The 27,021-nt window shown below is 38.1% G+C and overlaps 1 protein-coding gene across 7 annotated transcripts in view; it reads right to left on the bottom strand.

The window, feature by feature from the left end:
- The window catches only part of PLCE1 (phospholipase C epsilon 1), a 322,319-nt gene that overhangs the window by 54,239 nt on the left and 241,059 nt on the right, over window positions 1-27,021 (bottom strand). For all 7 annotated transcript variants that reach the window (XR_011970818.1, XM_072625626.1, XM_072625644.1 and 4 more), the window contains 3 exons: window positions 10,660-10,776; window positions 8,797-8,955; window positions 1,342-1,471 (listed from right to left, as the gene is read on the bottom strand). Coding sequence is in view for 6 of the 7 variants with exons in the window: in XM_072625626.1 (XP_072481727.1) it covers window positions 1,342-1,471; window positions 8,797-8,955; window positions 10,660-10,776 (406 nt within the window). In the remaining variant the exon portion in view is untranslated. The remainder of the gene's footprint in view (window positions 1-1,341; window positions 1,472-8,796; window positions 8,956-10,659; window positions 10,777-27,021) is intronic.

The raw sequence follows: 27,021 nt of genomic DNA, 5'->3' as shown, positions 1-27,021 counted from the left end.
TAAGAGTAAGATTATACAGGACTTTAAAAGCCAGACAGAGGATTTTATATTTGATCCTGAAGGCACTGAGAGCATATGTAGTTTACTGAGCAGGCGGGTGAATGGGTCAGACCTGCACTTTAGGACGGTCACTCTGATACCAGAGTGGAGGACAGACTGGACCAGGGACAGACTTGAAGCAGTAAGACTAACTAGAAGGCCATTTCAACAGTACAATCATAGCATGATGAAAATATGCCAGGGTGGTGGCTGTGTGAGTGGGAAAAAGGGGTGCTTATGAGAGATACGATGGAGAGGCACAGAGGGTGATAGACTGCAATCCTGTGTGACTAAGAGGACAGCAGCAGAGATGTTTGGAGCAGGGGTTTGAGGGACAAGTACTGCCTGCATGACCTCGGATAAGTCATTTAATGTCTCAGTGCCTAAGAATGTAAGTGCCACCAATGTTCATCAGTAGAGGGAGAATCCTCTCCCAGCAGCCCCTATAATCTCTAACCCTATTTTATCTCTGCCTGGAATTCCTTCTCCTTTTTTACCTGTGGAATTCCTACTCATTCTTTCAGTTTGCCTTAAATGTCCACCCTTTTAGGGTGTCACCAATGATCCTCCAGGGATGTTAATGCCCTTTTCCCTGACACTGTACACAGTACTTTGTTTTATAACTCTAATGCACTTATGTCAGACTGTTATTTTAAAGCTAGCTACTGTTAAAAACTCAGGACAATGGAGCTAAAAGAGATGCGTCTTAAATGCTATAGAGAAAAAGAACCTGGAGTTCCTGGGCCCATTTAAGAGCATCAGAATATAGCCCCACGGTTGAGCTGATCCAATGGAAGCTTAGCAACTGCCCTGGAATGAGCAGAAGTTGGAAGAAAAGTGAAAGGAAAGTTGAGAATGGATTGTAAGAGTATGTTAGAAGAGTAGGAATGACAGGTTTCACTGATTATACGGGGGAGGGTGCTTATTGCCATGATAATCAAGTATTCTGATACAGTGGTTAGAGTGCTGGGCGCAGAGTTAGGAAGTACTGAGTTCAAATGTGGCCTCAGATACCAGCTGTGTGGTTCTGGGCAGGCTACTTAACCTCTGCCTGCCTCAGTTTTCTTTCCTGGAGGAGAGAATAAAGAGGATTTTCTTATAGTGACTCCTTACCTAGAGTGAGTACTACAGTGGCTATTACTGTTATATTACTTGGTCCATGTTAAGTGACTGTAATCTAGAAGTTTTTATAAGAAGGGAACTTGCCTGGCCTTAACTTATGTGGCAGTTTTATTTATGAAAAAAAATTAATGAAAACAATCCAAATATTTCTGTAAGCACTTCATAGTATTCTTTTCTTACCATCAGAAAGAGATTCATAGTCATAATCATATTCATCCTCCTCATCTTCTTCTTCTTCATTATTAGCAGGGGTAGGATTGGCATTACCACCATTGTTAGTCTGTGTTTGCATCGATGCCAACTGATGAGCCTGTTAAGATTAAAATAACTTTAAAATGTAATCATTAAACTACTTAATTTTGATTTCTAACTTTTAAATATAACTTTTAATGCCAACAATTTCCATCAAAGATTTATTGACTTTAGCTCATTTAAAAGGAAAAAATTCAGATCTTCTGGAACAGTATCAATATCAGAATCAATGTCAGTACTCCTACTGAATCTCATAACTCTAAAAACCACTAAAAAAAGAAACTTTTTATCTGTTCTCAATAGCATATATTCGTAATATGATGTATTTTAAGAGAATTGTATGGTACTTGCGGGGCCCTATGAGGCTAAAGCAAGTGACTTGAATGATTACAGGATCAATGGATCAGAGGAACAGACTGAAAGGCCAGACTCAGAGTACAGTGATATATGAATTTTGTTGTTCAGTTGTGTCTGACTCTTCGTGACCCTGTGGACCAACTGTCCATCAGGTTTTTTTGGCAAAGATACTGGAGTGGTTTTCTATTTCCTTCTCCAGTTTTGTAGGGGTTAAGTGACTTGCCCAGGATCCCATAGCCAGTAAGTGTCTGAGGTCAGATTTGAATCCCAGTCTTTCTGGCTCCAGGCCCAGTGCTCTCACCCACTGTGCCACTTGGTACAAATAATAATTTTGATATGGCTTAATTTGACAGCAGTTGTCTTCCCTATGTGTTTCTACTGATGCTAGGTTTACTCAGAACATTTCACTCTGACTAGTTAAAACTCAGGTGTGCTGGTTTCCCTACCTTTAGTTAGTTCTCTGTCAGCTGAGTGCTGGATTTTATACCATACACATTCATGGCAACTGCTCTCTTTGGCTGTGTTTTAATTCTGTGGTCTTTAAGAATAGATATTACTCCAAGGAAATGTTCAAAAATTGTAGCTGTGAAAGAGAATACTTCAAGAACTCTCAGAGATATTTCAGCAGTTGATGGTGCAGGGGAAGACAATTGATTCTTGTCTTTAAAGCCCACAATGAAACAGGATCAGTCATGCCAAAGCACAATTAATCAACTAACAATCAATAAAAATTTATTTAAGTACTATGTGCCAGGTAACGTGCTAAGTATCAGTGATAAAAAAAGAGGTGAAAGAGTCCCCTCAAATGGCTTGCCATCTAATGGGGGAGACAAATATAATGAAAGCAGCTACATGCAGGATAAACAGGAAACAATTAACAAAGGGAAGGCTTTAAAATTAAGAGGGGTTGGAAAAGGCTTCCTGTAAAAGATAGGATTGTAATTGGGCCTTATAGGAAGCCAGAGAAATTAGTAGGCGTAGGGGAGAGCCAGAGAAAATACCTGGAGCTGAAAGATGGAGAATCTTATTTGTGGAATAGCCACGAAGTCAGTGCCACTGGATTGAAGAATATTTACTGGGGAGTCAAGTTTAAGAAATCTGGAAAGGTAGACAGGGGCCTTAATCATGAAGTATTTTGAAGGCCAAAACAGAGAATTTTGTATTTGATCCTGAAGGCAATTTATTGAGCAGGGATAGAGGTGATGATTGGACCCATGCTTTAAAAAAATCACTGTGGTGGTTGAATGGAGGATATATTCAAGCAGGATGAGAACTGAGGCAGGCAGACCCACTAGCAAGCTATTACAATAGTCCAGGTGTGACGTGATGAGGGCCTACTCTAAAAAATGGTGGCAATGTCAGAGGAGAGAGCGGTATATTGGAGAGATGTTGAAAAGGTGAAATCAACAGGCCTTGAAAACAATTAGGATATGGGATGGGGATGATAGACATAGTAAGGATTCCTGGATGACTCCTAGGTTGGGATCCTGAAGGACTGGAGAAGGGGAGAAAGAGTAAGTTTAGGGGAAAAGATATATGAGTTCTGTTTTTGAACATATTGAATTTAAGACGTCTATAGGCATCGAGTACCAGATGTCTGATGGGCAGCTGGAGATGGGAGACTGGAGGTCAGCAGAGAGATTAGGGCAGGACAGGTAGATCTAAGAATCAACAGAATAGAGGTGGCAATTAAATCTATGGAACCTGATGAGACCACCAAGTGAAGTAGTGTTGAAGGAGAAGAGAAGAAGGCCTGGGACAGAAACCTGAGGATACCCGCGGTTAAAGCACATGATCTGCAGGAGGATTCAGCAAAGCAAACAGAGAAGGAACGATCAGATAGGTAGGAGGAGTGGTGTCTGGAAAACCTAGATAGCAAAGTGCCATCAGCCCTGACAAATGAATTCTACAAATAATTAGTCTTCAGAAAATAAGCAGCAACTTTCAGAGGAAGTTGGAGGCAAGTTGGAGGAGTTGTTAGAGTGCAACATCATTTTTCCTGAAAATGGAAAAATAATGAGAAGACGAGCAAAAACAAAGAAAAAAATCAAACTAAAAAACTACTGAACAAACTAAAAAAAACAAACTAAAGAGCAGATGACAATTGCCATGAAAAAAGACACGTATCAGAAGCAAGACAAAACAAAGACTGTAAAAAGGTAATTTTTGCCGATGAAACTCCCTCTTTCCTTCAGAGCTATGCCAAAACCACTGTCTGACCCTGTAGGTTCTGGGCATCTGTTTTGGTGGTTTTCACTTCTAGTGAACCTAGAAGTCTTGCCCCCATTGGTGGAATGAACTTGGACGTTGCTCTTGTTCAGTTGTTTCAGTCGTTTCTGACTCTTCATGACCCCAGTTGGGGTTTTCTTGGCAAAGATACTGGAGTGGTTTGCCATTCCTGTTTCCAGCTTATTTTACTGGTAGACTTTGATAAGCATATAGATACCCTGATGTAGCACTTGTGCTGGGTTACCACTTCCCCCCAACATGCATGTATACTTTGGTTCCTCAAGAGGGGACTCTTGTAATGAGTTCTAGAGGTGCTCCTGTGGGCAGCTATTTCTTCAGCTTATAGCTCACACTTTCCTCCTGAGCTTTTTAGTAAAGGTATCTCCTAAGATGGAGTAATAATATAACTAGTACAAAACAAGTACACAGAATATCCATGGGAAGAGTGCAAGATACACGTGTAGGATATCTGTGTGGCAAAGGGTTATTCACACTTCCTTACAATTCATGGTCCAAAAGTCCTTTCCCAAGTCTGTAGCTGGAATTCTGCTCTGGTGCAAAGGGTCATGCTTTTTTAAAGCTATGCCCTTTATCAAGTGTTTATCTCTACAACTATCTGTCCTCAATATGTTTCTCTACTATAGACTGGGGGTATTATCTATTACTAGCTCAGTCTCTCTCATGATGAGCTCAATAGGGAATGGGGAAGAAGAAAATTCATAAGTTCCCCTTTCCCCTTCCAATTCCCTTTTAGTGCCTGACTTTTCCCTTCACTTCTTAACATTCTCTCAAACTAACAAACTTTAAGCTGGAACTGTTCTAACTGATGTACCTGTGAAATTCTGAAATGACTAGCTGTTTTTTAATATGCAGATCCAAAGGGCACACATATATGATTCTCTTAACCAAACACAAGATATTTATGTCATTTTTTCATTTGTCCAATGGCAAAAGCACTATAATCCTCTCAAAATAATTAGGGACTTAAATATTATTTTGAGATAGTAGGAAAATTCCTAAACACATGCTTTACACTTTGTGATTAAATTTTGGGCTCCTTTATTGACTCATTCTGCGACTATCTCAACTGAAGTGTCTGGACCTTCTGTGATCTGGTGGGATACACAACCTTCCTCCCCCTTTATACTGAGAAGTAGAATTGTTACAGAATCATGGAAATTCCCAAGTGAATACTCAACATAACCTTGTGTCATGTCACACATCATGAAAAGTTATTTATCTAAGAGATGGTGATGTTAGTGGCTTGAGAACTGGATTGATTTAAAGTCCATGGAAAATCTATAGGTTACAATAAAGGGTAGACTTGAAAAAATGGGTTCTTTTTAATGTCTAATCTCATAAAAGTGGGGTTTCATGAAGAATTAAGGAAGGTATACTAAAATGTTGTGAATCAACGACTGTGAATCCTATAAAATACAATGAAGGTGAATCTACGTGATTACAACAAAAAGACACATTGCATATTAAGTTTCTTAAAGATATAAAAATTATAAGGCTTATGGAATAATTAATACAATGAATTATTTTACTTGGTCCCAGTTAATCTGCACATCACTGTATTTAATGTTTCAATTTCAACTTGAGAAAAGATGACCAGTGAAGTACCCCAAGGATCTATCCTCGAACAAGTGGTATTGGTCATACTGACTGGCGTCTAAGATAAAGTATAAATGGGATGCTTATGAAATTTGAAGATTACACAGATGTGGGAGGGTTAGCTAACACAATGGATAGCAGGGTCCAAAAAGATCTTGAAAGCCTATGATACTGGACTGAATTTGATAAGATTAAATTCAGTTGGGATAAATTTAAAGTATTACATTGTTTCAAAGAAATCAAATTAATTGATACAAGATGGAGACATAGTGAGATAATTTGTCTGAAAAATATCTCATTAGAGTACCACAAGCTGAATATGAGTTAACAATGTGTTAATCTTGGTTACATCAATCAAGTATAGTTTAACTTTGAGGAATAATGCAATGGTAATTTAATTGCTATCTTCTATGGGTAGATCACATCTAGAGTACTGAGTTCAACACTGAACATTACATTTTAATAAAGACACTGATAACTAGAGAATGTTCAGAAAAGAACCATCAGAATGGTAAGGAACCTTGAGATCACATCATGTGAGGATTAATTCAAGAAAACAGGAAAATAACTATCTTCAAATACTTGAAGGGCTGTTGTTTATAGGCAGCTAGGTGACCTAGTAGATAGAGTGGATAGTGTAATAGGCCCGAAGTCAGGAAGACCTGAGATCAGAGCTAGTCTCAGACACTTAATAGCTCTGTGACCTTGGGCAAGTCACTTCACTTCTGTCTGACTCAGTATACTCATCTGTAAAATGGACATAATAATACCATTGATTTCTCAGGGTTGCTGTGAGGATGAAATGAGATAATATTTTTAAAGTGCTTAGCAGCATAGTGCCTGACACATTTTGCTCATTACAACAACATCGTCATCATCATCACTGTTATGTGGAAAAAGGATTATACTTATTCTGACTGGTTTACAAAGAATTAGGAACAATGCGGATAAAGTTATGACAATAGTCATGCTAACCTCAACAACTCTAAAACTGAACTCATTTCACAACTTCTCCCATAATACTCTCTTCTTAATTTCCCTATTACTTTTGGGGATACAATCATTGTCCCAGTTACCCAGGCTCACAATCTAGGTGCCATCTTTGACTCTTCACTTTTCCCATCCAATCTGCAGCCAAGTTCTGTCAATTCTACTAACATATCTCTGTCCTTTTGATGCTGCCATCCAGTCTACCATCCAGTCAGCTGTCAAAGTGATTTTCCTCAAGCACAGATCTCACCATGTCACCCTCCCACCTACCACTCAATAGACTCCAAAGGCTTCCTATCACCTCTAGGATCAAAGATGACATCAACTGTTTGACTTCTAGAGACCTTAGTAACTTGACCCCCTCCCACCTTTTTAGTGTTCTCAAACTTTACTTTTTTCCAAGTAATCTATGATGCTGCAACGCTGGCCTCCTTTCTGTTGTTTCTCACAGGAGACATTCTCACTCCCAATTTTCTGCATTTTCCTTATCTTTGCTTTCTGGTTTAATGTTTCAGAAAAAATTCTACCTTCCATATGAAGCCTCTAATGCTAGTGCTCTCTCTTTGATGTTATCTCTAGATTATCCTGTATACATTTTGTTTGCTCACAGTTATCTGCGCATTGTGTCACCTACTACATAGGCAGGGACTATTTTTGTCTTTCTTTGTATCCTCAGCATTTAATGCTGTGCTCAGCACACAGTAGCAGATGCCAGACTCAGCTAACTTGGAATTGGGAAACATGTACTTGATATCCTAGTTCTGACCCTTGCTAGCTAAGAGGGAAGTATTTCTCAGACCTTCCATTTCTTCAATTGTAAAAATAAAATAGCAATACTCCTATTCCTTACTGCACAAGGATGTTGGGAGAATACAGTTTGTAAACTGTCAAAAATTATGTAAACGTGAGCCATTTAAAAGCTCCAATTAATAATACTACTTATACCTAAAAGAAATAATAAAAATAATTCCTTATATTTTTATCATACTTTCCAGTGCGCAAAGCACTTTAATATTTATTTTCTTTCCAGATCATTATAAATTATGCTTCATGAGAGGGAAGGCAGTTATTATTTTGCCAGTTTTATAGTTGAGGAGACTAAGACCCAATAGAAGTTAAGTGACTGGTCAGAGGAACAGTAGGTAGGAGAGCTATGACTAGAACTCAGGATTCTCTTTCCTATTTTAGTGTTTTTCTGCTATTGCCTTTCACAGAACATTTCAAAAAAGTAAACAGATTCTAAAACAAATTTCACAAAAATGAAGACTATCTGAAGAGGGGTCATAGGAATTTTGATCTAAATAAAGCTTAGAAAACCAAAATGCAGTAGTAGCAAGGTGACATCCTTGGGAGTGAGGAAGAGGAGGTGAGGTGGCACAATTCTTCTTCCCTCCATCCCAGACCTTCGTGATCTTCTGTGGGCCCTGTATCTTGAAGAACCTGAGGGTTACACTCAGTGATGAGCTGACAAATGTTTAACAACTAACTCTCAAAAAAAAAAAAAAAAAGATGGAGCACACTATTAAGTTTAATCTGCATCATTAGCATTTTATTTGTCACTTTCTTATGTCTGAAAATCAACAAAACAATAAATTAAGCCCTTACTTGTAGCTGATTCAATGCTCACACTGAAAATTTAACAGTTGGCACTCCCTGGACCCATCCCTTATCCACTCCACTGATACATCCTCCCACCTCCTCTCAAGGGCTGTCTGGTATGATGAGGGTCATGAGGGTCCTATCTTCTATAACCAGGGTATCCATCTTTCCCTGTGCATCTCCTGTTTCTTCCCATTCCCTCTACAATTCCAACCAAGGCCTCCTTTAAGGGGCTGCCTGGTATGACTGCATCTGATCTGATCAAAATATCCTTTGCATTGGGATATACTGGTGAGACAGTAAGACTAGTAAGACTCTTTTGTACTCTCCCTCTTTGGGCAGAAGAAGGTTTTTGCCTGTCTAGACTCTTTCTGCCCCACCCTCACCCTCTTTTGTCCTAGTTTTCAGAATTTCTGGTTCTAGCTTTATTAGTTACTTGGGGAAACATAACCAAAAATTAGTTAATTATTTTCATGACTAACTGCTTCATAAGCAGCAAAGAAAAGGCCACATGAGATATAACAATGCTACTAGCTCTCTGTTCCTATTTTGTAGTAATATTTTTAGAATCTCTTTATGAGGAGAACATACCTTTTGCTTTAATATATCCACTGGAGTCTGATGAGCTTTCAGCTTTTTGTTTTTAAGAAGCACTTTTTTCCTGAGTTGGTCAGGTGAAGGAAGCATTGGATCATCAGAGAAATCACTCTCAAACAAAAACTTAGCAACTAGTTTCTCTCCAAATACATTCTGAAATATCAAATAGAAGACAAACAGTAAACTTCTGTTACTCATGTCTAGTTTTGCTTACACAGGGGTAGAAGGCCCACATCTCCCTCCATATAGGGCTGCCTTACCGTAACAGCTCTTGGCAGAAAACTAGGGAAAGAAATTTTTTGAGAGTCTCTGGCAGGAAGGGTAAAAAGAGTAGGAGAAAAACTGGGAAGGCAGGAAAGAAGCTCTTTATGAAGGGTCAGTCATAAATTCTTCCATTGAATCAAGTGCTTTATAGTACCAATTAGGAGACTCAGCTAAGAGCAAAAACCTACAAGACTTCATGACATCCCATCAACAGGACTGAATGAGGAAAAGCTAAAGTGCAAAAGAGAGCTCCTCTTTCCCTTCCATCCCTCCCCACCCTCAGATATTTAACCACCAGCCAAACTGTCTGATCCTATTTAATAATAATCTCAAGTACAGTCTCTCATTTCCTATAATTATGTATTGTTACCAATAGCAATTCAGAGGTCACATCAAGCCCATGATGGCTTTCAGAAAGATAGCTATCTATCTTCCCTAATTCTGCCCCTATCTTATTAGTCTAAGGAGTTTTGTGTGATTGCATTTATCCAATTAGATTCCTGGTTCATATTGCTTCCATTTCTTTTTCTATCCCTGCTGTGTTTCAATAGAGTTTACTCATATGACTAAGAAAAGGAATAAGCACTTGTGGGATCTAGGTGATCATGTCTTCTCCCTAGACTGAGCAACCACCTACTTTGGTGGCAAATTAAAACTCAAGAGCTCCAAAACACAAACTTAAGTGGCAAGATGGGAAAAGCATGTAGTTCCATGTCTACAGTGGGTACTCTATGTATGGCATGGCTCTCACCACACCTCTAGCTTCTCCTGTTGTTGCATAAACCCACCAGTGTGTGAGCATGCTCACACCTCAAGATCACAGACTCAGTATTAAAAATTTTACTGTGAGAAGGTGGTTGTGGTAAAACATGAGCTGGTTTTAAGCAAAGAGCATATTGTTTCCTCTTTCCTGTGTCTACTGTCCTTAAGAAATTATGCCTTGACATCTCTAAGCTACGTTACTTTCCCTTGGTAAAATTCCAATCTCGTCAGCTCTTCTCTTCTTTCTACATTCAATGCTTCTGCAAATGGGACCAACGAGTTAGTTAGCCAAGGGGCACGGGGCAAATGTACTATAACCAGGGGCATAATACACACCTACTACATTTATAATTGGGTTCTTTTTCTATTTTCTATTTATAAATTCATTAAGTTCTGAAGAACTTTTTGTAGTAACAAGTTAGCCATCTTTCCCCATTTCCTCCAAATGGAGGGACTACACCTTAGGATGCCTGATACTTTAGGTATCTCTAAATTTCAAAGGTTAGTCTAGAGATACATTAGAAGCTTGAGACTGTCCAAGGACAGTCCTGGCCTTCTTTGCCTACTGAATGTTTCCTGATTAGCAATAAGACATCATAAGGCTACTCTGGATTTCCTCAGACCTTTCCAGAATTTTTGGTCACAGTCAAGAAAAGTTGTAGTGTAGTTCCAATTATTATCTCACCTCTGGCAGTTTTTAGGGTTCTAAGACAGTGTATATCTCAAACTGTGTGTGAGTTTTGGGCATAGCTACTCAATTCAGGAAAAATCTTAGTGATATTGACAAGAAAGGTGTCATGACATTCTCCTGCCATTTAACTTAGCACTTACCTTGAAAATTTCTGCCATTTTTCGTTGTTGAGGCAATGAGCAGTGATTTTCTATAGATATTATGATAGGCAGGTCAGAGTTGATAAAGGCATTGCGATCAATGGCTTCAACTACTTCCTACGAGAGGCAAAATATAAGAATACATCCATTTTTTTCTAGAAGCACATATGAAGCATATGATATATACTAAGAAAAAATGCATAATGTCATATGGTACAAGATACTAATAAATACTACTGTATTTAATTTGTGAGGCATTTAAATTGTCAGCTCAAACAGATGCTGTTTCAGTGTGGATTACGTATGTACACACAGGTATCAAATCACTAAATTTCATTTTGTAATTAAGTAGGCGTCAGCCCTCCTATGCACATATTTCTTTAAAAACATTCATTTATTTTTTTAATCATAGCTAAAGAGTTGCAATGGATATAGAAAGCTGAGGTGAAATACTAATGTCATCACCTGACTGTCTTCAAAGTAGTCCAAATTTGTGACAGTCAGGTGGTATAACACGGAAAGTGTTTATTGGTATTCGGGTAGGAGACTCCCTCCTGGCAAAACCTCTTTAGCACATGCCACTCTAACACCAACCATAGGGAATGGCTTCTAGTGGTAGCAGATTCCTCTACCCATGGGGTAGGGGTTGGGGTAGTGGTGATGAAGGTAGGTAGCATCAACAGGGAAGGAAGGGAAGGAGGATGAGGTAGCTACTGCTCAAACCTTCTGGGATCTCTTCTGTTAGTGGTGAGTTACTCCTATTGAAAGTCAGACAAGAACTTGTCTTTTACAGCCAGCCAAAGTGACTAGAGAAATTTTGGAAGACTTGGAAATTGCCAGGCAGTTTTGTGGAGTCTACTAGCAACAGCCAGTCATTTGGCCCAGGTGAATGCACAAACTGGCTATTCAACAACTTCAACAGAAATTATTATAAATAAGTCATACTAGCATCTTAGGCTTGGGGAACACTTGAAATATATCTCATTTGATCCCCAAAATCCCGCTGTGGGGGATGTTATGATTATTCCCACTTTACAGAAGAGGAAAGAGAGAGTAAATGGCTCGCCAGGAGGCACAGAGCTAGTGTCTGAGGTAGGATTCACACTAAGGGCTTCTTGATTCCAAATTCAGCCCTCTATCCACTGTGCAGCTGGCTGTTTACCGTGTAAGGCACTGTCTTAGACAGAAAATGCCCTTGAAGAGCATGCAATTCCTGTATGGATACAACATGTACACAGATAAGTCCTTGGAGCAGACAGAACTTGAGGAAGCCAAGAGTGCTAACAATGGGGGTAGGGGGACGGGGCAGGATCGGGGCAGGTTTCACTGAGTAGAGGGTATCTGAGCTCAGCCTTGAGGGAGGATAAGGATTCTGAGAGGCAGAGAATGGGGGATGATTTGTACAAACGCAAAAAGGTGGAAAATAAAATGCTGAGCTCTGCAAACAGTTAGCAACCCAGTTTGGTAGGAATGTAGAGTGTATAAAGGGGAGTGATCTGAGACCAGGTTGGCAAGGTAAGCTGGGGGGAGGGGGTAGAGGAAAGAAGCATTTACATGTCAAGCACTGTGTTAAACACCTCATGATTATTATCTCATTTGATCTTCACAACAGTCCTTTGAAGTTGGTGCTATTGTTATTCTCATTTTACAGAGGAGGAAACTGAGGCAAACAGAGATGAAGTGACTTGCCCATGGCGACACAGCTGTGTCTGAGACTGCATTTGAACTCAGGTCTTTCCTGACTCCAGTGGTACCACTTAGCTGCCTCTAAGAGGAAGACTGTGGACAGCCTCAAATGCTAGGTAGAAGAGTCTGCATTTTATTCTCAATGCCATAAGGAGCCACCGAAGGTTTTTGACAGGGGAAGTAACACTGTCAGACTTAGGACTTAGAAAGAGTATTCGATCAGATATGTAAAGGAGAAAACCACAGAGAGGAATGGAAAGAGAAAAAAGGGGGTGGAATGTTATGGAGGTAGGTCTGAAGAGACTTTGCAACTGACTGAATGTAAGGAGTAAGAGAGAAGGTAGGCTCAAGAGTAAAATCCAAATGTGGATGACTGAGAGGTGATAGTATCCTCAAATGATCAATCTACAGGCATTTATTAAGTACTTACTGTGTGCTAAGCATTGAGCATACAAAGAAAGGCAAAAATAGTCTAGTGGCACAGATAACATGTAAATAAATGGGAACATACAAGATATCAGGGCACAGAGGGATATCTGGAGGAATGTGGGTTGAGGGGGGAATCAACTAAACAATAAACGTTTATTACCATGTATCAAACACTGCGCTAACTGCTGGAGATGCCAAACTGAGAGTATCTGTTCTCAAGAAGCTAACAATCTATAAGCGCGATACAACATACATGCAGATAAATAAATACAAAGCATCCACTAAGTAAATATTCAGAGAGCTAGTGGGTAACAACAACTGGGGGAATCAGGAAAGGATTAGCTTTGAAGGGAGGAAGTCTTAGAAATAGAACTTTGGTGGGAGAACATTTCAGGCATGGTGGACAGCTTATGTAGATGGACAGAGAGAGGAGATATGCTGTGGTGTAGAGGAACATCGGGGCCAATCTGACTGGATCACAGAGGACATGAGGATGAATAATGTGTAAGCCTGGAAAGGTCTACTGTAGCCATAGTGGGAAGGGGTTTAAAAAGTAAATAGAAGAGTTTTTATCTTATCATAAAGGCAATGAGGAATAACTTAAACTTTTTAAAAATTCCGTTTTTTAGTTTTTTTTACTGATTTTTTTTTTTAATATTAGAAACATTTACAAATTACCCCAGCTTATGAGAGGTCTCTTGTAAATAAGTAAAACAATTAAGCAAAACTGACAATAAAGTGACATCATCCAAAGGTGCATGCAACATTGTTTTCTTCCCTTTCCATTCTTGTAAGATCAGGTTATAAGAGAAACACTCTTAAGCCTTCTGTCAGTTAGGCTCCTTCTATGACTTCGGATGATGGCGATGTGTATAATCTCCCCATATTAGAAGGAATTTATCCTCGTTTAAACCTTGTGATCGTTCATTCATATTTACTTTTTGATGTGTCTCTTGACCCCAGTGTTTGAACATCAAAATTTCTACACAATTCTGGTCTTTTCATCAGGAATGCTGGAAATCCTCTATTTCATTTAAGGCCCATTTTTGTCCCTGTAGGTTTATAGCAAGCTTTGTCTACTAAGTTATACTTGGTTGAAAGCCTAGATGTTTTTGCCTTCTGGAGAACCGTGTTCCAAGCTTCCACTCCTCGACTGAGCGTGATCCTGACTCTGGTTGTGTGTGTGTGTGATCCTGACTGTGGCTCACTTGAATCCTTTATTTTTGGCTATTTGTGGCATTTTTTCTTTGACCTGAAAACTCTGGATTTTGACTACAATGTTCCTGTACGTTTCCTGGTTTCTTTCAGGTGATTGGTGGATTCTTTCTATTGCTACTTTTCTCTTGTTTCTAAGAGATCTAGGCAGTTTTATGATTTCTTGAAATGTAATGTTGAAACCATTCTTTTGGTTATGGTGTTCATGATTCTTAAATTCTTTCTCTTTGATCAGTTTTTCAGGTCAGTTGTTTTTTGCTACAAGATATCTCAGTCTTTCTTCTATTTTTCAGTTGTTTGACTTTAATATTTCTTGTTGCCCTATGGTCTCACTGGCTGCTATCTGGATACATTCTAATTTTCAGGCAGTTTGTTGCTTAGTCAAGGTTTTTGTATTTCTTAGGACATGCTATCAATTCTCTTTCCAGTTCTTTCTTCCACAGCTCTCATTTCTTTTCTATTTTTTCCTCTCTGGTACTCTCAATTCATTTATTTTTTTTTAAACATTTTAACTCTTCTTTTAAACATCTGCTTTACTTGAAGAACTATAGTTGAAATTAGTTCCATGCAGTGTTTTTCTTTGAGGTTTTACTTGTAGCTGTTTTGGGGTCATTGATCTCCTTCTGGTTTTGTATTTTAAGTGTCCCTCTCACCACAACAACTTTTTATCATGGGATTTTTGTTGTGATTGTTTGCACTTTTTTCCAGCCTAGTTCCTGATTTTGAACTTGATGTCAGGGTTGGGCTCTGCCTATTTCTGGGATGGAGGAGAACTTGCTGTATTTCTTCACCATTTTGTTTCTGTCTCCTACCTGGTTCCAATTTTAGTTGCACTGGTTTTGTTTATATAAAAAAAACTTTTAAATTTTATGTAATCAAAATTATCCATTTTATCTCCTGTAATCATGTCTCTCTTTTATTTATCCATGAACTTCTCTTCAAACCCTAGATGTGGTAGGTAATTTTTTTCTGTATGTATCCACTTGGAACTTATCTTGTTATGAGGTGTGAAATGTTCACCTAAATCTAGTTTCTTCTATAATGCTGTCCAAATTGCTCACCAGTTTTTATTAAAAAGTGAGTCCTAATCCCGGTAGCTAGTCTCTTGGTGTTTAGTGAATACGAGTGTATTTACTTTTGTACATGGTATACTTGAAATTCTTCACTGGATGATCTACTTTTCACCCAGTCCCAAATTGTTTTGAAGATTACTGCTGTGTGCTACAGTTAGAGATCTGATACTGCCAGGCCCCATTTATTCCTATTTCTTTTCATTATTTTCCTTTAAGATTCTTGCCTCTATAAGATTTTTGTTATAATTTTTTGTAGTTTTATTATCTTTTGGTAGATAGGTAAATCAACTTAGGTAGTACTGTCATTTTTATGATGTTGACTCATCCCATTTTCCCAGTTATTTAGGTTTGTCTTTATTTCTGTGAGTGTCACAATATAGTCCTTGTGTACATCTTTGAAGGTAGACTCCTAAATACTTCATAAATACTGCCTTATTTTAAATGAAATTTCTTGTTTTAGCTCTTCCTGCCAAATTTTATGGGCACTATACAAGATGCTAATGGTCTGTGTGCAAGTTTGCTTAAGTTATTTATTGTTTCAATTATTTTTAGTTGACTAGGGGTCTTTAAGCAAATCATCTTCATCACCACATACAAAAACTGATAAATTTGCTTCTTCTTTATTTATGCTTATTCCTTCATTATCTTTTTCTTATTTTATTGCTACTTCCAGCCAGTATTTCTTGTACTATGTCAAACAGAAATGGGGAAGATGGATGTCCTTATTTCACTCATGATTTTAATGGAAAGGATTCTTGTACATTACATATAAAGGTGACTCTTGGTTTTAAACATATGCTTTATCATTTTTAGGAAAGGTCCATTAATCCCTATGATTTCTAGTTCTTTAACAGAAATGTGTGTGGTATTTTTTCAAAAGTTTTTTTTTCTACATCTATTGATTTAATCGTATGATACATGCTGATCTTGTTATTAAGGTTGTCATTTAATTTTATAGTTTTCCTAATATTATACCAACCTTGCATTCCTGGCAAAAGCTAAGCTGATCAAGGTGTATGCCCCATTACCTGTATTTCTCATTTCCCAGTTGTATGCAAGAACAATACTCAACAGTTGCTCCTAAAACTTTGAGTTCCAACTTCTCTTCCTCCCTCCCTCCCCACCCATCCCCACTGGGAAGGCAAGCAATGCAATATAGGTTATATCTGTGTAGTTTTGCAAATGACTTCCATAATAGTCATGTTGTGTATGACTAACTATATTTCCCTCCATCCTATCCTGCCCCCATTTCTTCTACTCTCTCTTTTGACCCTGTCCTTCCCTAAGAGTGTTGACTTCAAATTGCTCCCTCCTCCCACTGCCCTCCCTTCCACCAGCCCCCCCACCCTGCTTATCCCCTTCTCCCCCACTTTCCTGTATTGTAAGATAGGTTTTCATACCAATAAGAGTGTGCATTTTATTCCTTCCTTTAGTCAAATGTGATGAGAGTAAGCTTCATATTTTTTCTCTCACCTCCCCGCTTTTCTCCTCCACTGAAAAGTCTTTAACTTGTCTCTTTTATGAGAGATAATTTGCCCCATTCCATTTCTCCCTTTCTCCTCCCAATATATCTCTCTCACCCCTTAATTTCATTTTTTAAAGATATGATCTCATCCTATTCGACTCACCCTGTGCTGTGTGTGTGTGTGTGTGTGTGTGTATGATCCCACTAACTCCCAGATACTGAAAAAAGTTTCAAGAGTTACAAATATTGCCTTTCCATGTAAAAATGTAAACAGTTCAACTTTAGTAAGTCCCTTATGATGTCTCTTTGCTGTTTACCTTTTCATGCTTCTCTTCATTCTTGTGTTTGAGGGTCAAATTTTCTTTTCAGCTCTGGTCTTTTCATCAAGAATGCTTGAAAGTCCTTGATTTCACTGAAAGACCATTTTTTCCCCTGAAGTATTATACTCAGTTTTGCTGAGTATGTGATTCTTGGTTTTAGTCCTAGTTCCTTTGACTTCTGAAATATCATATTCTAAGCCCTTCAATCCCTTAATGTAGAAGCTGCTACATCTTGTGTTATCCTGATTGTATTTCCACAATACTTGAATTGTTTCTTTCTAGCTGCTTACAATATTTTCTCCTTGACCTGGGAACTCTGGAATTTGGCCACAATGTTCCTAGGAGTTTCTTTTTTTGGATCTCTTTCAGGAGGTGACAGGTGGATTCTTTCAATATTTATTTTTCCCCCTGGTTCTAGAATATCAGGGCAGTTTTCCTTGATAATTTCATGAAAGATGATGTCTAGGCTCTTTTTTTGATCATGGCTTTCAGGTAGGCCCATAATTTTTAAATTGTCTCTCCTGGATCTATTTTCCAGGTCAGTTGTTTTTCCAATGAGATATTTCACATTATCTTCCATTTTTTCATTCTTTTGGTTTTGTTTTGTGATTTCTTGGTTTCTCATGAAGTCATTAGCTTCCATCTGTTCCATTCTAATTTTGAAAGAACTATTTTCTTCAGTGAGCTTTTGAACCTCCTTTTCCATTTGGCAAATTCTGCTTTTGAAAGCATTCTTCTCCTCATTGGCTTTTTGAACCTCTTTTGCCAATTGAGTTAGCCTATTTTTCAAGGTGTTATTTTCTTCAGCATTTTTTGGGGTCTCCTTTAGCAAGGTGTTGACCTGCTTTTCATGATTTTCTTGCATCTCTCTCATTTCTCTTCCCAATTTTTCCTCCACCTTTCTTACTTGATTTTCAAAATTCTTTTTGAGCTCTTCCATGGCCTGAGAACACTGAATATTTATTTTGGATGTTTGGGATACAGAAGCTTTGACTTTTATGTCTTTCCCTGATGGTAAGCATTGTTCTTCCTCATCAGAAAGGACGGGAGGAGATATCTGTTCAGCAAGAAAATAACCTTCTATAGTCTTATTTTTTTCCCCTTTTTTGGGCTTTTTCCCAACCAGTTAATTTGTCAAGAGTAGGGTATATTCTGGGGATCTGTAAGATCTCAGTTCCTCCAAAGTGGCACAATCAAGCGTGTACACTGGTTTGGGAGCAGGCATAGATTTTTGTGCTCAGAATCTTAGCAGAGTTTCCTCTTCACAACCACCCAGCCTCCAGTTCAGCCAAGCCAGTACTGGGGGCCGAGATTCAGATAAGCTGTGGGGGCAGGGCAGCCATTCACTGTGAGATAAAGATCAGCTGCCCCAGAGCCTCTCCACAGGGCTGAGGTAAGAATCAGCTACTCAATGGCTCCAGGGGTTTTACAATCCAACAATGGATGCAGGCTGCTGTAGGGGCTGCTGTGGGAACTGCTGCTTGCCTGATGTGGCCTCTGAGGACGTAACCTGAGGCCGGAGCTATGGGAAGGCACTTCTCCCTTCTCAGACAGGTGAAAAAACCCCGTCACTGACCTTTGGCACCTGTAGCTTGAGGGATCTGCGAACTGCTGCTACTGCGACTGGGGATTCCAACCCAGGCCTGCTGGTGTCTATGCCACATGGCCAAGGCTGGGCTGGGCTCTGCTCCATGTCTGGTGCGACAGACGTTTCCTGTTGGCCTTTCAGGTCACTCTGGGCTGGAAATCTCCTCCACTCTGTTGTTCTGTGGCTTCCGCTGCTCTAGAATTTGTTGAGAGTCTTTCTTTACAGGTATTTTACGGGCTATGGGGGGAGAGCTAGCATATGTGTGTCTTTCTACTCCACGGTCTTGGCTCTGTCCCCCAAGGTGTATAATCTTCATGATATGTTGTTTTAACCACTTGCTAATGCCTTATTTAAAAATTTTGCAATTATATGCATTGAGGCTCTGCATCTATGATTTTTTTCTATCAACTCTCCCTGATTTATATATCAAGATTATATTGTATTGAGAAAGGAATTTGGAAGGATCTCTTATTCTTTTTGCAACAGCATATGTAACATTGCAACTAATTGTTCTTTGAATATTTGCTAGAATCCCCCTTTGAATCCATCTGGTTGTAGCAGTCTTTGGCAGTTCACTTATGGCTTGCTTGATTTCTTTCTCTGATATTGAACTGTTTTAATTCTCTATTTCTTGTTCTGTTAGTTTGAGTATTTTACATTTTCATTTGTCAATTTAATTAGCTTTTAGTTGGGTAAAACAGATTCTAATAACATCTTTTATTTCTTCTTCATCTGTTGTGAATTCATTTTCATTTTTGATAGTGGCAATTTGACTATCCTCTCTCTTTTTAATCAAATTAGTTAAATTCTTTATTTTTTCTTAAAAGCAGTTCCTTGCTTTATTTATTAATTCAACTTAGTTTTGGCTTTCAATTTTGTTAATATCAGTTCTGATTTTTTGATTTTTATCTTGGTATTTAATGAGTATTTATTGGATTGAAACCAAAAAATTTATTGGTTTCTTAGCATTTTTAGTCATTTTCAATTTACTCTCATTTTTATTAAAAGTGTTTAGAGACATAAATTTTCCCTTCAGAATTGCTTTGGCTGCATCCTAATATATAGGCATATTATCTTATTGCCATCTTTAATGAAATTATCATTTTTACGATCTACCAATTATTTAGGATTAAGTTACTTTGTCTCTTGTTGACTTGTAATACTTTGTCAGAGGAGCTTATTTAATGTAACTTTTATTCCACTGTGGTCAATAAAGAATGTGTAGACCATTTCTGCCTTTCTGAATTTGTGATGTGTTTGTGTTTTAAGATATGTTCAATTTTTGTAAATGTGCCATAAAAATCTTAGAAATAGGTATACTTCTCTCTATTTCAATTCAATAATTGCAAGAGGTCTATCATATCTAATTTTTCTAAAATTCTATTCAGGACCTAAGTTAGTTTATTATTTCTTTTTGACTACTTCTCTAGGGCTATTAGGGGTAGTTTGAGGTTACTCTCACTAACATAATTATACTATTTCTTCTTGTAATTCATTTAATTTTTCTTTTAAGTATTTATAACTTAAGCCATTGGGTACATATGTATTGAGTACTAAAATCCATTTATTATCTGTTACCTTCCAGTAAAATGTGGTTTCCCTCTTTAATACTTAAATTAAGTTTATTTCTGCTATTTCCATGTCTGGAATTAAACTGCTACCCCTTCTTTTTTTTGTTGCTGCCAAGCAGAGGCATAATAGATTTTATTTCAACCCTTTATTTTTAACTATGTGAATCTGTGTGCTACAAGCATGTTTCTTGCAAATAATGTATTGAATTTTGCTTACTAATCCTTTTTGCTAAATGTGTAAGTTCATCCCATTCATTCTCAGTTGACAGTTAATTGTTTATTTCCCTCAATAGAATTCTTTTAAAATTTTCATATTTTCATTACACAGGAACAGATAACGTTTATAGAACATTTAAAAAACTTAGCTATATAATCTTTTATTTTTCCCCCAATTACAAGTTCCCTCTATACTATTCTTATGCTTTTTCTTGTCTATAATACTTGTTCCCTGTTTATTTCAAGTTATTACCCTTTTTTCTTTTAATCTTCTCTTCACTACCCTCTCAACAATTTTTGTTCATGATTAATCCCTCCACGAACCTAACCTTTCTAGTATACTTCTTTTTCCTTCTTCCTCTTCCTATCTGTAGCCTTACTGAATGTGTTCCTTTATGAAATTCAATGATACTTACTTCCCCCCTACCATATTTGTATATAGTTTTACTTTTGTAGTCTAGTTATGTGTTAACAAGTTTCTCCATCTTTCTTTCCAGTATCATCTAATATGTTATTTCCCCCTTCCCTTTTCCTTTTTTCCTTCCTTCTTTCTTTTTTTTTAACAGGATTTTCAAAACATGAAACTACTTACAGGTCTTCTGTCTTAATTGACTTCCTCCACAATCACTTTTGACAATAAGGACGCTGAAAGAATCCTTGTAATTTCTAATGAAGTACCTTCTGATTATTTACTTATAGATTAGTTTTTCTCTTACATAGTATGTTTGTATACAAATTCAAAGTTCCTTTTCAGTGCTCATTTATTCATCAAGAATGTCTGAAAGTTCTCTGTTTTACTGAAGATCCTTTTCTTCCCCTTGCCATATTATTCTCAATTTTGCTGGGAAAGTATGCTTGGTTGTAGACCTTTATTTATTGCCTTGTGGAATATCTCCTTTTATCTTCTCAAGTCCTTTATTGTGATAGCAGATAAACCATGTGTAATTCTGACTGTGGTTCCTCAATACGTGAAGTTCTGATTTCTGATTGCTTGCAGCACTTTTTTTTTTTTATCTTGAAACTGTATTTTTACAATGACATTCCTGGAAGTTTTTATTCTGAGGTTTCTTTCAGGAGATGGTCAGTATATTTTTTTCTACTGTCACATTATCCCCTTGTTCTAATACGCTTGGGCAATTTTCTTGAATGATTTCTTGAAATGTAATACCAAGATTCTTTCTTTGGTCATGTATTTTAGGTACACTTATAACTCACGTTATCTCTCCTTGATTTGTGTCAGCAAAGTGGCACAGTGGATAGAATGCATGACCCGGACACTTCAGCTCAAATCTTGTCTCAGATGCTTGCAAGCTATGTGACCCTGGGCAAATCACTTAACCTGACTGTCTCAGTTTTGTCATATGTAAAATGGGAATGATAATAGTGCCTTACTCAAAGGGTTGTTGTGAGGATCAGATGAGATAATAATTGTAAAGCGCTTAGCACTCTGCCTGGTATGTGGCAAATGCTATATAAAAGTTAGCTATTATTATTATTTGCTTTTAATGTCAGTTAATTTTAATATATCTTTTATTTTCCTCTATTTTTTCAATCTTTTAATTTTATTTTAAGAATTCTGTCTCCTAAGTCATTAATTGGTCCATTCTAACTTTTAGGGACTTCATTACTAGACTATGGTTTTGTACCTCTTCTGTTCATTTGTTGATTCTTTCTCCAAATCTCTCTTCAACACCTGTATTTCTTTCATAATATTTTTAAAAATTATTACATAATTTCTTCAAAGGATTCTATTTGTTTTTGTAGGGAAGTTGGTTTTGTTTTTCCTTTGAGGTTCTGACTATAGATATTTTTGAGTTATTTTCCTCTTCTGGGTTTATGTCTTTGTCATTCCTGGCATCATAAAAATTCTTTATTATTATTTTTTTTGTGTACTCATTTTTGGAGGTGAGATCTCAGGAGTTGAGTTCTAGTTCTCCCTTATTCTGAAGATCAGATCAAGGTGAGTATCATTCCTTTGCCTCAGGAGTCTTTCTTTGAGTCAGAATCTCCCTTTTCTCGGGTTAAGATTTTGACTTGTTCATTTTCCTTTATCAGGAATAACAAAGTTCTCTTTTCTAACAAAAGGCCTTAGTTGAAACCTTTTCCTTTGTATGAGGAGACAAAAGAAGGAGAAGTCTTTTTTTTTTTTTAATCCTCACTGAAATCTGAGGTTGTTCTGCTCTAGCAGAGTAGATTTAATTGAGGTCTCATCCCTGGGGGAGAGAGGGAGGAGAGATTGTTTATTTTTATTTACCTCACTATGTTAAGGTCCTCTTTCTTCCACAATTAGCACAGCAGAGGAGTGACAGTATCTATTTGACATCTGTGAAGAAGGTAGATTTTAGAGAGGATTATTTGCAGGGAAATCAATCAGGAGGCTATTGACAAGGGTCAAGATGAGGGTCTGGAAGACTGTAGAGAAAAGAAGAGATGTCAAAAGATGTGAAAGACAATCAACAATACTTGACAACTCATTGAATCTGGGTGAGGAAAAAAATGGTAGTTTTTCTGTAGAAATAGGGAAAATGGGAAGAGGAGTGGATTTGGGGGAAAATATAATAAAAAAACCAGAACAAAGTTCCACAGAGCATAACAGAAGTGGAGGATAGAGCTGGATAACGATGGTTGATGGATAAGGCTAATACAAAAGTATAAGAGGTAGTCAAGGGTCATGGCTATGTAAGGAATTCTATGATTCAGAGAAGAACCAATTCATTTTGCAGAGGATTGTTACTAATTACTATTCCCTGAGAAAGAGAAAAAGCAGAGGAGTGAAGGTGGATGAATGAGATATGTGGGCAGAGGCAGGGCAGGTGACAGGACGCCCAATGTCCTCATCAGACATCTGGATGGGATGAAGCTGTCTGGTGGCAGCTCAGTATAGAGGTCTGAGGTTAGGTTTCACTCAGCCATGTTGAATCTGAAACACATTTAGGTAGAAATGTCCAGCAGGAAGCTGACTATATAAGAATGGAGTTAAAAGAGATTAGGAACATAAATCTACTGTTGGCATTGTAGAGGTTAGATGAAGAACTGAGGCCTAAGGAGGTTAAATGACTTGCCCAATATCATATGAGTAATGGCTAGCAGGTATGGAATTAGAACTCATGTCCTGGGACTACAAATTCAGTACTTTTCTCTTATGCACCATGGAGTACGGCTAGTTATGCTCACGTGGAAATCATCTTCCTAGTTGGTGGGTTATTGTCCTTTGTTCTGGAAGAGGACCAAAATGGCATCATTTTGTGATGTGTCCAATGTGTCCAACTGTGGCTGTTCAGACCCGTATGAGCTGGGAATGCTCTACCATAGGTCAGGTACAAATAGTCTATGTGAGCGTTTGAGGTGGATTCTCTAAATCTGCACATCTCATGTTTCTTTTAAGCTACCTGAACTCTGCTTTCATAGAACACAGCGCCTTCTCTAATGTGGGCACCCATGATGACTGGTTCTGTGCCAGTGTCTCCCATGTCACATGATCAATTCCAAAGTTCTTAAGAGAGACTTTGAGAGTATCCTCATATCGCTTCTTCAGACCACTATGTGAGCACAGACCCCTTGTGAGTGCTCCATAAAATAAGTCTTTTTGGCAAATGTACATTTTGCATTTGAACAATGTGACCAGTCCACTAGAGTTGTACTCTCTGAGGTGGAGTCTGAATGGTTGGTAGCTTAGTTCAAGAAAGGACCTCAATGTCTGGTATCGTATCCTGCCAGGTGATCTTTAGAATCTTCCTAAGACAATTCAAATAGAAGTGATTCAGTTTCTGGCATGGCGCTGGTAGACCATCCAGGTTTCATAGGCATACAACAATGAAGTCAGCACAATGGCTCTGCAGACCTTCAGTCTGGTAGTCAGTCTTCTCTCCCAAACTTTTCTTTGGAGCCTCCCAAACATTGAGCCAGCTCTAGCAATGTGTGTGTCAACTTCATTATCAATGTGTACATCCTTGGAAAGTACCTTACTGGGTTAAGTGAATTTATCCACAATATTCAAAACTTCTCCATTTGGTGGATGATGTAGTGCTGGTTGATGGAGCACCTGTGTTTTCTTGGTATTAATTTTTAGGCCAAAATTAGTATAAGCAGCAGAGAACTGATCCATATTTTGTTGCCTCTCAGCTTAAGAGGTTGTACTGAGTGCACAATCATCTGCAAACAGAAAATCATTGGTCATGGCTTTGGTCATGGCTTATTCAATCCCTCCTTTGCTGACATTCCAGCTGAAGAAGAGGTTTTGAATGCTCTTAGGTTCCTTTCATGTGAGAAAGCACCTGGTGCTGATTCTATTCCAGCTGAGATTTACAAGGTAGGGGGTCCACTGTTCATACAAAAGCTGAATGAAGTTTTCCAGGTTACATGGCAAGAGGAGGTTATCCCCCAGGATTTCAACGATGTCTCCACTGTCCATCTCTATAAAAGTAAAGGAAATAGATTGTCCTGTGACCATCACAGGGTGGGAAGAGGTCTTTCTCTTAGTCACTGCTGGCAAGATTCTTTCCAGAGTCCTCCTTAATAGTCTGATCCTTCATCTGGAAGATGGTCATCTACCTGAGAGCAACTGTGGCTTCAGAAAGGCCTGAGGAATGATTGATATGGTGTTTGCAGAATAGAGGTCTGTACACAACATTTGTAAATGTGACCAAGGTCTCTGATACTGTCAGGCATGAGGGCTTATGGAAAAACTGTGTCAAAATCTGGTTGCCTGGAGAAGTACGTCAGCATTGCACATCAATTTCATGATGGCATGCTTGTCTGGATTCTGGGTAATGGACAATGCTTTCATGCTTTTCCGGTCACCAATAAAGTAAAACAAAGACTATGTGCTTGGTCTAATGCTTTTTAGCATGATGTTTTCAGCCATGTTGTCAAATGCTTTCAATGAGGATGAAAACGGCATCAAGGTCAGATACTGCACTGCAGGTAAATTCTTCATAGGGAAGATAATTGAATCCATGGAAGCTGATGAAATCATTATGGAAGGGAATGAAGAGTGAGAAGAAAAGAGAGTCCATGAAAAAGCCTTAAGGGACTTCCATACTTATGGAGAAGAAAGATAAATGATGATCTAATAAAAGAGAATGAAAAGGAGTGAACAGATAGGTAGGCTAAGGCATACCCTAAAGAACAATGTCACAAGATGTGTGATTCAGTATAACAACGGGCTAAAAGCACCATCATCTGAATTGATGATAATCCACCATATGAGGCCATAGGGTTTTTTTCCTCTTATGAACAAATCTGTGAATAGAAAATGCTAAGATAGGAAGCACTTTTGTAGCAGGTATCACATCTATGAATGAAAGGAATAAAAGAATCCAACCTGCCTAAGTATGGCTGAACTCTAGAAGAACACATTCTGGGGGTGAACAGAGCTGGTATATAGAAAATCAGACATAGCCTAATCATGGTTAGATGAACTGAGCACACCACACAAGTGTCTAGAGAGAGAATGGATTATGTATCATAGACCTAGACAAAGTTTCATTTTCTAGCACCAAGTGAGAAGCATCCTATATCGTCATATGTCAGCTAGGGTCAGTGCTTTATAGCTTACAGTGGCCTGATGGGGGAAATCTGATTTATATATGTGCCACAACTTTGAACTCCAATGAAAAACTCAAATGATTAAATTCTTTTAGTGACTTTAGCCCAGGTGTTAAAATACACAGAGGATTATCATGACTAAAGTACTATTCCTAAACACCTCTGAAAAGTGAACAGTAACTGTTTGATTTTAAAATGAATGCATATTTTGGGTGAAAGGGCACAGAATTATATGGAGCTGCTTCTGTTGGTTCTTTTGTAGCCAGCAAAAATAGCGGAGGAATAGTAGAGGTCCAGGATATTGGCGCATCTTAGAAACGCCTGTGGTCAGTAAGTGGGAGGGCATGTGCAGCATACCCAGTGATTATCTACAAAGAAAACATTCTTATTGAGATCTCCCTTGTACAGGCTGCCCCATTTAGTGAGTAGCTATTTCATTCTTGGTGAATATAAGTAAACTGAGAGAACCTAGGTACACATTCTCATGTGCCTACTGGAATCTATACTTTGTGAACAAACTGACAATTGGCTTGGTGTTACAGGTACTACCATCCACACTGGAGAAAAAAAAAAGCAAACTGTACATAGAAATGAATACCACAACACATTACATTACAGATACAGAAATGTCACAGTAAACTATGAGTCAATGTGCAAAGGGTGGGCTGGGATGAATGTGGGAAGCACAGGCATGAACCAATTATTCATCTTTGGAGAAACAGAATCCTCAAGCAATTAGCCTGAGGACCATACTCAGTGATGGAGATATCAACTTCTGGGTTTGTTTTTAGAGCCCTTTTGCCTTAAGAAAGGAGAAACATCTTTGCTGCAAAGTATTTTTAAACCTATCTAAGACTAGTAAAGGGGGTGGAATGGTACCCAGAATCTACATGACCTATCTGTAAGCTCAAGGTGGAATAGACATGTGTATTCTATAATATACTGTAGCCTTAAGTCAGGGCAGGGAAGGGTTCATGAGTGTGAACTGAAGGCAAAAGGCATGATGGCAATATACTTTAGTAACAGTAGGTGCTTTGCTTGTGAAGAGCCTTCTCCCTTATCCCAGGCTAACAAAAAATTTTAGATTTATTATTTGTTTGATTTGGTTCTCTTTTTTAACTGCATCACAGGATCACTGATTTGGAGCTGGGAACTGACATTAGAGGTAATCTAGACCATTTTCTTCATTTTATATAGGGAGAAACTGAGGTTCAGAAAGATAATTAGCCCAGTACCACAAAGTAAAGAGCAG

This window comes from Notamacropus eugenii, chromosome 1 (genome assembly GCF_028372415.1).
Source record: "Notamacropus eugenii isolate mMacEug1 chromosome 1, mMacEug1.pri_v2, whole genome shotgun sequence".
Taxonomy (NCBI): domain Eukaryota; kingdom Metazoa; phylum Chordata; class Mammalia; order Diprotodontia; family Macropodidae; genus Notamacropus; species Notamacropus eugenii.
Note: the sequence above shows the minus strand (reverse complement) of the source record. Positions and strands in the feature narration are given on the sequence as shown.